The following is a 15,172-nucleotide window of genomic DNA, read 5'->3' on the forward strand; positions in this document are numbered from 1 at the left end:
TCCTCCACTCCTCCACTCCTCCTCCACACCTCCACTCCTCCACTCCTCCTCCACTCCTCCACTCCTCCTCCACTCCTCCACTCCTCCACTCCTCCACTCCTCCTCCACTCCTCCACTCCTCCACTCCTCCTCCACTCCTCCACTCCTCCACTCCTCACTCCTCCTCCACTCCTCCACTCCTCCTCCACTCCTCCTCCACTCCTCCACTCCTCTCCACTCGTCTCCACTCCTCCTCTCCTCCTCCATTCCTCCTCCATTCCTCTTCCATTCCTCCACTCCTCTCCTCCTCCATTCCTCCTCTCCTCCTCCACTCCTCCACTCTTCCACTCCTGCACTCCTCCACTTGTTGAGAGAAGGCAGGGCGCAAGAAGCAGGGCGCAAGACGTGATTACCATGGGTTACAGATGTGTTATTGTTGATCACTCTCTTCTGGAACCTAGAGCCAGGGGATATTAGCTGGAGGGACTTCCTCAGGAGGGGTTTTTTTTTGGAGAGAGATTTTCCTGCCTTGGTGAAGCTCTGTGGCGTCTCTGTTTGTGCTCCAGGGAAGGAAGGCTGAGTGCAGGAGGTCGTGGGCCCTCTCCTCTCGCGGCTTGGCCTGGTCGTGTGTTTTCCCCATCCCTCCCTGCCAGTAGTTAGTTCATTTTCCCATTCTCTGACTCCTGGCTTGCTTTATATATATTGTTGCATTCCACCCACATGTAAGCCATACTGTTGAGTCTAATTTAGAACCTGTGTTTTCTTTGCATCTCTCTGACACTTGGCACAAATGCCTTCAGACTGACCTGTGGTATCTAGGTCCAGGCAGGGCTACTTTGTCAGTACTGCTGGTATAGCTCAAGGATGAAGCCATGCAGTCAACATCTAAGACAGCACATTTCCTCAAAGACCCCTGCCGATGACTCCTGGCTTGGAGCGCGTTTCAGAAAACCATTGGTAGAAAATATAAATATAGGCTAAGCTTTCCTTGTCTGGAATGCGTGGGTCTTAACGTGTTTCCAGTTTGGAGTATTTGCATAGACGGGATGAACATATCCCTAACCTGAAAATCCACAACTCAAGCTACTGCACTGTGCAAAACATTTGCAGGGTTGAGATGCTGGTCAAAAGCCCTGGGGTTCTGGAGTGTCTTGGAGTTGGAGTTTGATTAGGGGACCTCCCTGTGCGGCCATCGGAGGCTGTGGGCTCCTTCTCGTCTTTCTCTTCACGACTAGTACTAGCTTGGACAGCTCACTTTTTAATCACAGGCAGCTGTAAGAGTCACATTATGATCTCTGAACTGCCTTTGCATTAACACACATGTAGTATGTCCATTCACTGAGATAATCCAGTGTTTTAAAAGCCATCTAAGAATTTCAGAATATATGGTCAGTGAGTGTCAGAATTCGCCCACGTTCTTGTTAAATGTTGCCTCTAGAGCCCTGTGAATATTGGGAAGTTGCGTGCAGGCCCCCACCACTTCCCTTCAGGACACAGGTAACCCTGGGCCCCAGGGCTCGCCTCCATGCTCACAGCCGTGTGCAGGTTGCAGCAGACTCCGGGTGTTGTTTGGCCTGTCCTCAGAGTTTACACTATCTCCTGCAAGCTCTGGTTAACATCTCAGAAACATGTTTGAGATTTGTATGCCTCCAATTCCCCATTTTGTATTTCAGCACAATTATGATGAAGAGTGCTGATGACTTTTCAGGTAATTTGGGGAGAGGCCATAATTCTTTTATCATTATTATATTTTTACTACCATTAAGTCGTTACACAAAGGGTTACCATCCAACAAGTTAGTTTGTAAGGATAGTGTGTCTTGATGGAGGTCACTCTTTCCATCTCCCCGTCCCTTCCACCCCAAACCCTCCATCTCCCTAGTTTCAAAGGATTCGCATTGACTATCCCCTCCCAGAACGTCAGGACCCCAGTTTCTAGGAGAAGGTGACAGACCTTCTGGAGCCACACCCAGGGACTCATGACTTAGTGTGAGTGTAGAATGGTGGCAGTTATGAGAAATGCTACTGGCATTCTTTGTACATGAGACACGATCTTGCATTGCAACCTCTGTTGGCCTGGAACTCACTACGCTAGCCTGGCCTCATACTTGTGATGCTCTGCACATGTTCTGAGTGGAAGGATTACCGGTGTAGCACGTGTGTACTACCACCTGGTTGCTGGTGTCCTAGGGATGCACACGTGAGTCTGGTGAAGTTACTGAGCAGCTGTATCGTGTGTGCATGTGCATTCATTTATGTGGAATTTTGACAGATTTATTTGGGCTGTTTTAGTTTTGGGGTCTCAATTTCTGTGTGTGTGTGTGTGTGTGTGTGTGTGTGTGTGTGTGTGTGTGTATGTGCGTGTGTGTGTGCGTGCTGAGGCCTAAATTCAGAGCCTGGGGACTGTCCTTGGGGGGGGGGTCTCAATTTCTGTGTGTGTGTGTGTGTGTGTGTGTGTGTGTGTGTGCGCGTGTGTGCGGAGGCCTAAATTCAGAGCCTGGGGACTGTCCTTGAGGTTTTTTATTCCAGGCTAGTACCCTACACTTGAGCCATACCTCTACTTCTGGCATGGTAGTTAACTGGAGATGAGTCTCACAGACTTTTCTGCCTGGGCTAGCTTCAGACATTGATCCTGAGATCTCAGCCTGCTGAGTAGCTAGAATTATGGGCATGAGTCACCAGTGTCCAGCTTTTTGCTGTGGAGTCTGGCAAACTTCACGTGCTACACTTAGTGAACGCATGTTTTCCAAGCTGCTCTGGAGGAGCTGAGCTGGGCAGGTGTGATATGTCTTCCTTCAGCCCTTATGTAAAGCACTTTCCAGAACGGGCTGCAGATGTCTGTAAAACTCGGCCTGGGAGGGTTCATCTCTTGGGAAAGACTCTAAACTCCACCAGAAAACGCAGAAATGAAAAGGAGACCTCATTAGCACTGAGACGGAAAGAAGGCATCAGTACAAAGGGAGAGTGGTGAGATGGAGTCCCACACTCTCCTGGCTCTGAAACGTGAACACTTATTAACCAGTATTTGTCAGGAGCCTTGGAATGTTCCTACTCTTTCACCTGCCAGTTTGATTTGAGATGTTTGTCTTCAAGGAAATCACTCTCGATATGGATCCCATCTCTTATGCAGAAAAGATGCTTATTGGGCATTCCTTATAATAGTATAATGTTTGGGAAATGATGTTAGCATCCCAAAGTAGGGCTGTGGCTGAGTGAGCTGGGAAGCCAGCAGTTCTTTAGATGATTTTGCAGCATCCTTTAGCATGGCCTCAAAGAGTGTGTTATAAAATAGATCCTCATCACCAATGTCAGATTTCAGTAGGGTAAAGATTTATGTAGCCAGTGCCGTCATATAAAAACTTGAACAAAACCTATGCATGGAAACAAGCTGGAATAAAATTATATCAATAGATACTCTGGTTGTATTTTAGATGATAGATTTGTGACTAACTTTTCTGGTGTTTTGAGTTCCTCAGATTTTTATTTTGTGACTGAATTTTTTAAAAGTAGCCAATTTCCTTATCTATCCCTCCCTCCCTCCCTCCCCCCTCCCTCCCTTTTCTTTCTGTCTCTCATTCTCTCTCCCCTTTCCCTTTCTTTTCTCTTTTCCTTCCTTCCTTCCTTCCTTCCTTCCTTCCTTCCTTCCTTCCTTCCTTCCTCCCTCCCTCCCTCCCTCCCTCCCTCTTTCTTTCTTTCTTTCTTTCTTTCTTTCTTTCCTTCTTTCTTTCTTTCTTTCTTTCTTTCCCTCCCCTCCTCCTCCTCCTCCTCCTCCTCCTCCTCCTTCTTCTTCTTCTTCTTCCTCTCTCTCTCTCTCTCTCTCTCTCTCTCTCTCTCTCTCTCTCTCTCTCTCTCTCTCTCTCTCTCTCTCTCTCTCTCTCTTGTCCTAGGGCTTGGACTCAGGGCCTGCGCACTGTCTCTGAGCTTCTTTTTACTCAAGGTGATCACTCTATCACTCAATTCAAAGCACCCTTCTGGCTCTTCTGTGTATGTGGTACTGAGGAATTGAACCCAGGGCTTTGTGTATGCTAGGTAAGTACTCTTATCACCCGGCCCATCTGCTACAAATCTCGGCCTGCCCTGAAGCTCCTGGGCACATGGTGCCTCCCAGGACAGTGGCCCAGTGCAGTGCTCTTGTGCCGTCCAAGTTGGGTAGTTGTGGGTTTTTTTTTTTTTGCCGGTTCTGGGCTTGAACTCAGGACCTGAGCGCTGTCCTTGGACTTTCTCGAGGCTAGAGCTCTACCACTTGAGCCTCAGCACCACTTCCTGCTTTTACTATGGATGTGGTACTGAGGAATGGGACCTGGGTCTTTGTGCTTGCTAGGCAAGCACTCTACCAGTAGGCCTCACTCTTGGCCCCAAGTTGTACTGTTCTATAGAGTGACCACCAATTCCTTGGTCTTCCCTGGGTTCCACTGTTGTATACATAGGGTTCAGTAAGATAGAAACATTGGCAAGCCCACACCCGGCAAGCCTGGTGTCCACCTGTGCTTCCTTTGTTGAAGCCAGGGTGTGTAGGGCAATGGCAGTGGTGCCCGCTGAGTTGGTGATGGAGGCAAGGGTAGACTACTCTCCAGACTCAGGCCACAGAGTGGGCAGAGTGTGAGCCTTTGGGGCCAGGCAAGCCGAGAGGCCACTTTTTGGGCTGCAAAGCCCTCTGTGGCTTGAGCTGCCCATCTGGAACACTCAGTGAGCTCAGCACTGCAGGAGTGGGCGCAGGGCATCCACAGGGCAGGCAGAGCTGTGCCTGTGGGCCTCGAGCTGCCTTTCTATGTGCTCTGGACCTGACTCCACCTGTGGGCCCGTGTGCCCACTTGTGATTCCGCAGGGGGGCCAGGCCTTGAGTGGGGTGGCGAGGTGGTTGACAAGCACGAGAATCAGGCTGGTGCCTCTCCTTGGCAGTTCCTTGAAGCTAGAAGGTGACTGTGAATGAAGCCAGAGCCGTGGTTCCTTGGTGCCTCCGTTTGGAGAGCTGATATCCCAAGGGGAGGGTGCACAGCGGCAGGGCTGTTTGCACGTGAGACTGTGGGAGGAGGTGGGTGGGTGGGCGCCTGTGAGTGTGCTGAGACCCTCCCTAACCACTGGGGGGCGCCTGTGAGTGTGCTGAGACCCTCCCTAACCACTGGGGGGCGCCTGTGACCTCGCAGAGCTGTGAGCAGGACCTGGTTTGACAGCTGGGAAGGCGGGAAGGGCCCATTCTGAAAAGGCTGAGCCACGTGCTCTCTAGAGGAACACATTTCTCTTTCTTGACCAGTGAAGAGCCGCACAAGTCACGTAAGTTACTTCAAATGGAGGTATATTTAAAGCATGCTGGAAGGAAGCAGTCCTGTTTTGGCTTGGCTGTACGCTGTAGTACCCGGACAGTCTTTCTAACTTTTGTTTTGATAGAGTAGCCTCATATCCATCCTGTGATTACGTTCAGTCCAGTTGGGGCAGTTATAATGTAAGCAGTTCTTTGCTTCATTTTATGGTCTATTTACCGGATGCAACCCGAGGCCTGTATAGGTTGAAATGTATCAATTACTGCTGGATGGGAATGAGGCAGAGGAGGGTTTGGAAATGCAGTCCAGGGGTTGGGCTGCTGTCCTGCTTCCTGGCAACAACCACAGACACTGTCACAGAGGCCACGGTTGCAAACCTCCTGCACGAAACCAGGTTCTGGGTTACTGACCCACCACGGTCCTCTTAAATGGGACCAGGGGGCTCTTGGGTGGGGGTAAGCAAGCCCCAAAACACGAGCAGAATTTTGAAGTTGATGTGTCTGAGGGATGCATTGAAGACCCAGAATTGATGCGGGAATTGGGCACAGTCCCTGTCACCTGGTGGAGGGTCTGGGAACTGCTGCGTGCCTGCTCTTGAGGCCAGGAAGCTCGTCTAGCCCCAGGGATGGAGATCCCTCCGCGCACTTCATCCACAAGCGGGGATGCCTTGGTTCCAGTACGCCAGCTCTCCCATGTGCCCTGCCTACCCCCAGTGCTGGGTCTTGAACTCAGGGCCTGAGTACTGTCCTTGGGCTTTCTCAAGGGCAGAGCTCGACCACTGGAGCCACAGTGCCACTTTTGACCTTTTCTGTGTATGTGGTACTGAGGAATGGAACCCCAGTCTTGGTGCATGCTAGGCAAGCACGCTACCACTAGGCCAAACTCCTGGCCCAGGCTCACTCTTTCTTTCTTTCTTTCTTTCTTTCTTTCTTTCTTTCTTTCTTTCTTTCTTTCTTTCTTTCTTTCTTTCTTTCTTTCTTTCTAAAGTAGTTGAGCCAAGGGATTTCAATTCAGCATGTTAATTTTTGAGCAATCTTGGTCATTGTTACCTAATTCCCTTATTCTCTCCTGATACTTTCACCTTGTTGACCGAATTCCTGCCAGCTTCTGAGCTAAAGAAGAACAGGGCTGTTTTCCCTGGGTTCCTGTAGACAGGCTCTGGTGTGGGGTCTGCCTCCGCCAAGCTCTGGATCTTGAAAGGGCTGGAGATGTTTTGTCAGACTGTTTTTCAGAACTTGTGGGGCCCGGAGCTGCATACTGAACTGTGTCTTGAGTGGCCTGTGGTTCTTCACCTGGATCCATATGGGCCAGTTTCGACCTTGTAATCTTGGCCAGTCTTTTGTTGAACTAATGTGTCTTGTGTTGCTCTGATTATATATGATAATTAATGATTTGCTTCATGATTTGAATTTTTTTTTTTTGCCAGTCCTGGGCTTCTGCTCAGGGCCTGGGCACTGTCCTTGGACTTTCTCAAGGCCAGAGCTCTACCACTTGAGCCTCAGCATCAATTGTGGCTTTTTTCTATGTGTGCGATAGTGAGGAATTGAACCCGAGTCAGTGCATGCTCGGCAAGCACTCTACCACTAGGCCAAACTCCTGGCCCCGAATTGAATTTTTTAAAAACATACAAACTTTTAAGGCCATTGTGTCCTTTTCAGTTAATCTACTTAACTATGTTTCTTATTGAAAATAGTTCTTTGTGTTGCTGTATAAGAGATTACATATGTCAACATCTTTCTAGTTAATTACACGTGTAAACGACCGCTCTTCCAAAATTCTTCCAAGAGAGTGTGGAAGGGTTTTGTATGACCTGCGGCCTTGTTGGTGAGCACTCGGTGGCTGGCACTGCACTCGTGGTCTCACACCGCTGAACGGGTGCTGTGGGCCACACAGGCCTTCTGTGGGCCTTGCCCACATGTGGGACAGCCACCGATCCCCTTCTCAGTGGGGCTGACACCGGCCTCGAGGAGCCAGAAGGGCCTCGGGCTGTGGGTTCTCTCTTTTGGACCTTTATTCATAATCAGAATGAGGGATCATTTTCCTGATTGTTCTAAAGGCCCATGGCATCCATGGGGAAATTGCTTTTGCCTGAGTTAGACAAAGGGAGTGGTGTGATTTAATGGACTGATCTATGATCAGTTTGTATTTTTCAGCTATCTTGACTCAAGAAGGCTTTTCTCCATAGATTCCTGCGGACAGCCCTCTGAAGAGCAGAATCTCCTAATGGAAATGCAGCATCATGAAGCTCTTAGTTGACGGCCCTAGCTGCTGTCCTCAATAAGAGGCAGCAAGGGGCCTAAGTCCCTTAGTACAGCATGTACACAGATGGTAGGCACAGGCCTGAGGGGGAGGAGAGCACGGTGCCCCTCCTGTCAGATGGCCGCGTTGGGACATTGGTGATCCTGGCCCTCAGGATCCCACATGCCCTCTGATTTCCTGAGAAACTGCACCTGTAATTTTCAGAGGCAAGCTCAGCTTTTCACAAACAGCAGCTTTTGAGGGTCTCAAAGTAGCGACATCGTTTGCCTCCGCTGGAGAACTCTGAGCTTTTCCCATCAAGGAGGCAGTTAAGGTGAGCCATGTGCGAGCAGTGTGCGCGGCCCGTGACTTGCTGGGAGAATGCTTCCTTCAGGTTGAATGACTTCCTTTTCGTTTTGCTGTTGCTCACAGTGTCATTACATGTAAATTAGACTTGCTGTGTGGTTTTAAGTTCAGCGATGATGTCAGTCCTTCTTTTATGCAGACAAATTTGGATCGTGTTCTTTTTTTTATTTTCCTCATCGAAGATTGTCTTGGCCACGTTCTCCGAGTTCTAGTCTAGTTATGGATGTAGGCTCTTTGGAGGGGCTGAGGACTCACTTGACACGCATTTATTCAGTGCTCGCTGTCTCTGTGCCAGGCACTCGGGTAAGAGCTGGGGGGCACACTGGAGATTAGGAGCGACTATCAGGAGTCCTGGTAGGGGAGCAGAGACAGAGAGAGCTCCCTTGTGGCCCCGGCGGGTTGTGCTGTCTTTTGCAGTGGGGTCCTACTGGAGTTGACCTGTCCCTTTCCTAGACAGGCGTCTCTGTGGGATGGTCAGAAAACGCTGAATAAAGTGACCAAGTCTGGTCAGTGGACAAATGAAACATACACCTTAAAGGCTGTTCTTATCTTCTCCTTTTTCTCCATCCCAGCTTCCTTAAAAAAAAAAGCTTGATACCTGTAATAGAATGAAATCACTGTTTCAGCAAATAGGTTGCAGTATTATTATAAAATGAGGATCTAGATGAATTAAAAGGACCATCTAAGATTATTTTGCTTTTCAAAAATGACATCACCAGGGTAATCTAAGACCCAGGACTTGTTGATCACGCTGTACTTCAGTATCCGGACCAGTGTGACTTCTTCCCAGCCATATTCCACGAGGAATGTTGGAACGTTTTCATCCACTGAGAGAAGACAGCCTGGTTCACCAACCCTGTCCAGTCTTCTGCCTCCTGCTTGTGGTGTGTTTGTGAGGATGGAGATTTCTGAGTGGGGCAGAGGGAGTGGAAGCAGAGCTGGACTGCAGGTTGGAAGAGGGCATTGCTTCTCACCACTTGGGACCCCTTTTCGAGCCAAGCAGTTGGGCTTGGATGTGGCTGTCTTCCACTGAGTGAGCATTATTTATAGTAGAATTAAGCATTCCCACTGCTAAACCAATTTAACCCTCGTGCTGTTTGTGCTGAACTCAAGAGTTTTTGTGAATTTATAGTCTTGTGTGTGTCACCGCTCTCTGCATTGGAACCCAAATCTACATAATTAAGAACCAAGGACTCCATCACAGAAGTGTTAGCATTTCAAGCTTCAGATCCCCAAGTCTGAGCAGGGGAGGCCTGTGTGCAGGAGAGAGGGCCTGTGTATGTGTGTGACTGGTGTCTTCTCCTGTGTGTGTTTGTGTGACTGTGATGTCTTCTTCTGTGTTTGTGTGATTGCGGTGTCATCTCCCGTGTGTGTTTGTGTGACCTTTGTGTCTTCTGTGTGTGTTTGTGTGATTGTGGTGTCATCTCCCGTGTGTGTTTGTGTGATTGTGGTGTCATCTCCTGTGTGTGTTTGACTGTGGTGTCATCTCCTGTGTGTGTGTGACTGTGATGTCTTCTTCTGTGTTTGTGTGATTGTGGTGTCATCTCCTGTGTGTGTTTGTGTGACTGTAGTGTCATCTCCTGTGTGTGTTTGTGTGATTGTGGTGTCATCTCCTGTGTGTATTTGTGTGACTGTGGTGTCATCTCCTGTGTGTGTTTGTGTGATTGTGGTGTCATCTCCTGTGTGTGTTTGTGTGACTGTGGTGTCTTCTTCTGTTTGTGTGATTGTAGTGTCATCTCCTGTGTGTGTTTGTGATTGTGATGTCATCTCTCGTGTGTGTTTGTGTGACTGTGATGTCTTCTTCTGTGTTTGTGTGACCGTGGTATCATCTCCCATGTGTATTTGTATGACTGTGATGTCATCTCCCGTGTGTGTTTGTGACTGTAGTGTCATCGCCCATGTGTGTTTGTGTGACTGTGATGTCTTCTTCTGTGTTTGTGTGACCGTGGTATCATCTCCCATGTGTATTTGTATGACTGTGATGTCATCTCCCGTGTGTGTTTGTGACTGTAGTGTCATCTCCCGTGTGTGTTTGTGTTTCTATGATACCAATTTCGAGAGCCACACCCTACCGACTGCTCAGTTGTATAGTCCAGCCCCAGACCACCAGGCTTCCCTCTAACAAGGCTGCACACCCTCCCTCCAGGGGCCGCCTTCACCTTGGTCCCCCTCCTCCTTCCCCACGTGTTTGGTGGGGCGTGTGTGCGTGGGGGTCAGATGGTCTTGAGTTGTAGCCATCCTAGCTGATGGCTTTATGGGTCTTTGATTCTGAGAACAAGCCCGACTCATGCCTTCTCCTTGGGCTTTACAGCAAATGGGGAGCAGATCAGCGGGTACGGATGGGGAGAAAACCACGCCTGCTGACCTGGTCTGTAGAGGAGTCTAGGCCATGTCCTCCTGACTTGTGGAGCCATGTACTGGGCCTCTCGTCAGCCAGTGAGTGTTTCTGCAGCCTACCCCTGCTGTGAGGGCACAGCCTAATAGCCAAGGGCTTCTGGAATGTTCTGTGCCACTCTTCCTGCTTCACCCAGTATGGTGGCTTCTGTCGTGGCCAAGGCTTATTTATCTCTGTCTAACAGTAAGGGCAATTCTGATTCTCTTGGCGTTTAGAAGACAAATGGGCACCAGGGTTCTTGGAGTTAAATGCCATTTCTTCATTATATTGAAGAGTAGCAAATGGTCTGTTGTGAGGAATGACACCCAGAATAGGAGGCTGACATTTTCCTGGATAAAATAATAAGCCAGCTAAACAGACTAAGAAAAATCAAGGCTTCTGCCTGTCTCCTGCAGTACCTGTTTTCTGCAGGCTGGGTTGATAGTCCAGCTGCTTCAGTGGACTTAGGAGAGGGCTGGTCCTTTCCTGTTTACCTTCTATTATATCTGAGGAAATATCTCTGTGCTTCCAAGACCTTGAAAGAGAGGAGTTGATGGAAAGCATCTCAGAAGAAGTCCTCTGATTATGCTGTTGATTCAATCCCCTGAAATTGGAAAATAAAATCAGATCTGCCTGAGATCGGCAGGATGGGAATTGATTCTGCTGAGGCCGTTTTCCCAGTGAGGGGATGGTGTGGTGAGGAGGCCCTGCACACCACGTGGTGTCCCTGGCCTTCCCAGGCCACTCAGCTGGAAGGCAGCTATCTGGTGGGGCTGAGCTGCCCTGTTGTCCCTAGTCCTTGCTGTCTTGGGAGTGCTTTGGGACCGTTTCTGCGTGTGTACCCTGATGCTGATGACGCCCCTTCTCCCCACCCTCAGCAGGCATGAGGAATTGGGAGTCGGGGCCTTTCCTGTGAAGTCTCTGTGGAGCTTCATCAGGAGGGGGCTGCAGGTCCCAGCTAGGCGCCTGGGCTGGCAGAGTGTGGAGGCTCAGGCCCTTGGCAGGATAGGGCTTGCTGGGCAGTCTGGTCTCTGTATGTGGGAGCTAGAGCCTCCAGCCCCTCAGGGGCAGTGGGGACAGAGCTGCTAGAGGGCGGGTATCACGGCACGTGGGTCATCCTCGCCCTCTGTAGAGGAGAGGACTGGCCTTCCTGAGGAAGGCTGAGGCTCTGGGGCAACTGACTCAGCCAGGCTGCTGAGCCCCTTCTCACCTGCCTATCCCGGTGCCAGGGAGGAAGTGGGCACAGGTGGAATTGGTGGGTACTGGCCTGCATTGGCAGAGCCATGTTTGGTTCATGTGCATAGCTGGCATTGTGTCCGAGCTCTCAAGAGCAGCGCAGGAAGGCGCAGCTTGTAGGCTCCCAGCCAAGGATTCCTGTTGTGGAAATGTTCCTCCTCCTTTACCATCTTGACTTCTATTGTGAACCAAAAGTCAGGGAGGCAGCGCACGTGTCCTTGTGTATGCCTTGAATAGTGCAGGTGCTAGTGAGATGGCGGCCAGGTGGTGAGGAGGCGAAGGAAGGGGGGCGGGCCCTTGTGGGCAGCAGTTTCAGATGCAAGCTGGGCACAGACACTGGGGCCTAGGCTTTCCAGGCTGTTGGGCTTGTGAGTGCCATCGTGTCTCTGCATGGGTGCACACAGCTATCCACTGGGTTTGAGGGGTTGAAGGACTGGGCTGGTCAGAACAAGGAGCAGGCTGCCTGCCATCAGTGAACACGGATGTCTGCTGGGAAGACACATATTCACTGGCAAATAAAGAAGGATGGGAGAAAAAGTACAGTGTGATGCTAGATGAGAGCGGTCTTTGAAAGCGTCTGTAATTATTTGTCCAGATATCCAATAAGCCATTTCAATTAGGTATCTGGTTTTCATGAAAAAAAATTTATGTTTTCTCATTAGATTTGTTTGAAAATTGTATTTTTAAGTTTATGTTCATGTGTAGTATGGGAGGATTCACTGTGATGGTCTGATAAATGCATACGGTGTATTTTGAACAAACTTACCCCTCCACTCATGAGTTTTTCTGAATTTTCAGAAGGAAATTATTTAGAACACCATTGTCAGTTACTTCTTTCTGGAGTATTTGAGCCTAGTGTTCAATACTTAGCCTCTGTAGCTTCAGATAAATATGTAACTGTGTAAGAAAGAGTTGTTTTAAAGTCTACTGCAGAGCCTTCTGGATATCTGTTAGGAATAAATAATGTATTCTGGGTTCTCTTATTAGAATGCAAAAATGTCTGAGAAGCAATAATTTATAATATATCAATTATGTTAATTAATTGGAGAAGATTCAGAATATTAATTATCTGCAACCAATTAGGTATTGAAATTGAGAGCCATTAAGTGATGAGGTGTGGGACTGCACGAGCCATTTAGTTAGTGTGATGAGAGATGGGTGGAGGGAGCCGCTGTCAGCGGTGGCTCGCCCCGTCTTGTTTACGTGGTGTGTTAATTGCGCCTTGTCTTTCTCCTGCTGGGTGCCGTGCAGAAGAGGAGGACGTGGACAGGGTGGACGTCGCCGGCGTGCCTGCAGAGGTGCTGCGCAACATCGAGGCGGACACCTACTGGTGCATGAGCAAGCTGCTGGACGGCATTCAGGTGAGCCTGTGGCTGCTCCGTGGAGCGCCAGCCGTGCTCCAGCCGTGGCGCCTGCATCATGCACTTCCTGTCGCCACAGGCCTGCTTCATCATCCGTCCGCGTCAAAAAGACTCCGGAAGCAGCACGTGCTCCTAGGCTGCCATTGTGCCTCGTAATCTGGACTCTTGTCTCCCCACAGTCACTAGCAGGGACCCTGAGTCGTTGCTCAAGCATGGCGTCCTGTTCAGAGGACTCTGCCCTGCAGGGCACTGTGTTCAGTGTCTGTAGCTCACAGCCTGGCAGCTCCCCTGAACTCTGCCAGCCTCGGCTGCGTGGCTCTAAGCAGTTGGAGCCTCCGTGGTGGCGGGTCCCGAGGAAAACCTGGTTGGTGTACATGGTGGGGCTGGGATCTTGTGCAGACCTGGAAGGGGCCTAGTGGGCAGGTGAGCCGGGCATGAGGACTGCTGTCCATTTCTGCCGAGGTCGATGGAGCAGCCTCCAGGGCTGTGTGGAATGACTGAGGCTCCTCTCTGCCAGCACGCCTTTCCTGGCTGCCTGTTTTATGTGCCGTGCTGTGTTCTGCTCCCAGGAGGTTGTAGGGAGTAGGGTGGAGGGAGGCCTTCCTGGAGGCAGTGCAGCATGAGGAGGTGGCAGGAGCCTGCTTTGGGAGTCTCTCGTCAGACTAAAGCAGAAGACTGAGCCGAGTCTCGGTTGATGGAAGTTTCTTGAACCAGACTCTCAAGGCTTGCTGTGGAGTACACCCGCAGAAGTCCCTGCCAAGAGGGCCAAAGTCATGTGGCTCAGAGGAGACGGCTGCCCGTCCTGAGCCAAAACACTCTCAGCTCAGCGACTAGGCCAGAAAGGCCAGAGGAGGTGTCTAGAAAGGCCAGGCCCAAGGCCCAGGGCCCAGTTCAAATAAGTTAGCAACACTGGGTTCACACTGCTTTTGGTTACTTAGGTGTGAGCAGGGAAAAGGGAAAATCTCTTCCTGCAGCCAAAGCCTGGTCACCTCAGTGGTTACGAACTCAGGACCTGGGCACTGTCCTTGGACACTTGTTACTCAAGGCTAGCGCTCTGCCACTTGAGCCACAGCACCACTTCCAGCATTTTCTGTGTATGTAGTACCAAGGAATCGAACCCAGGGCTTTGTGCAGGCTAGGTGAGCACTATACCACTAGGCTATGCTCCTGGCCCCCAGAGACATTTTGTGTGTGTGTGTGTGTGTGTGTGTGTGTGTGTGTGTGTGTGTGTGTGTGTGTGTGTATGTATACATGTGTACGCGTGTGTATGTGTGTATGTGTGTCTAGAGCATGAGTTTGTCACTTCACTCCCTTCTTAATACTCTTTTTTTTTTTTTTTTTTTTTTTTTTGGCAGTCCTGGGTCTTGAACTTTGGGCCTGGGCTCTGTCCCGAAGTTATTAGGCTAGTGTTCTAGCACTTGAACCACAGCACCACTTCTGGCTTTTTCTGTGATTAATCAGAGATAAGATTCTCATGTGCTTTCCTGCCTGGGCTGGCTTTGAATTGTCATCCTCAGATCTTAGCCTCTTGAGTAGCTAGGATTACCAGCATGAGACACCAGTGCTTGGAATATTTTCATTATTTATTCTCTTTCCTAGAACTTAAAGCTTTTCCTACCTTAGAAAGGAATTCAATTGTAATGTAAACCTTTATACATTTCCAGTGTCACTTCTCAGATAGTGAGTGATGGAACATGTGCCATTTAAATACAAGATTATCTGGCTTCTGTTTATAAATAAGATCAGTTGTACAAGGAGATCGATGCTGGCTTTTCATTTTTCACCTGCACATGTTGTCTGGAGAAGTGGTTTATTGACAGGACAGACAAGTGTGTTTACAGCTTGTCGCATTCCAGTGATAGCAGTGTGTCTGTCTCTTACCTAGTGCAGCTGATGATGCATGAACACCTGTGAGCTGGAGCTGAGGGCTCTAGGATGTTGGCTCCAGCTCCTGGAGCTGAGGCCACTTCAGCAGACACTCCCACCTCCCTCGGGGAGGGCATGACTATTCTTGAGAACGCAGAAGTCATTGTCATTTTAGGTTCAGATGAGCATCAGGATACCAGCTGGTTTAAAGTCCAGGCTCAAATGCACCAGTGAGTCAGACCCCCAGGGATGGGTGCTTCTCTCCCTGAGCCCTCTTCCTGTTTCTGCTCTCAGTTACTCCAGCAGTCGTCCTTGTGTACACCTTTCTTTCCATCATTGCCTGTTGGAAGTCCTCCGTAATCTGCTGTTGTTTTGTTGTGGGTAGATTCTCAGCCTGACCCTCGCCAGTGACCAGACATTTCTCCAGGTCAAACCTGTTCCTCATGATGGGCTGACGTCCACGACATTGCACAGAGATTTCAGTGGTTATAGCCC

General features: G+C 49.7%; 1 protein-coding gene across 2 annotated transcripts in view; it reads left to right on the forward strand.

Annotated features, from left to right (window-relative positions):
* Tbc1d22a (TBC1 domain family member 22A) overlaps window positions 1–15,172 on the forward strand; it is a 266,527-nt gene that overhangs the window by 151,926 nt on the left and 99,429 nt on the right. For both annotated transcript variants that reach the window (XM_090328902.1, XM_090328903.1), the window contains exon 9: window positions 12,702–12,811. In XM_090328902.1, the coding sequence (XP_090185028.1) occupies window positions 12,702–12,811 (110 nt within the window). The remainder of the gene's footprint in view (window positions 1–12,701; window positions 12,812–15,172) is intronic.

Source organism: Megascapheus bottae, chromosome 2 (genome assembly GCF_031878675.1).
Source record: "Megascapheus bottae isolate mThoBot1 chromosome 2, mThoBot2.hap1, whole genome shotgun sequence".
Classification (NCBI taxonomy): Eukaryota; Metazoa; Chordata; class Mammalia; order Rodentia; family Geomyidae; genus Megascapheus; species Megascapheus bottae.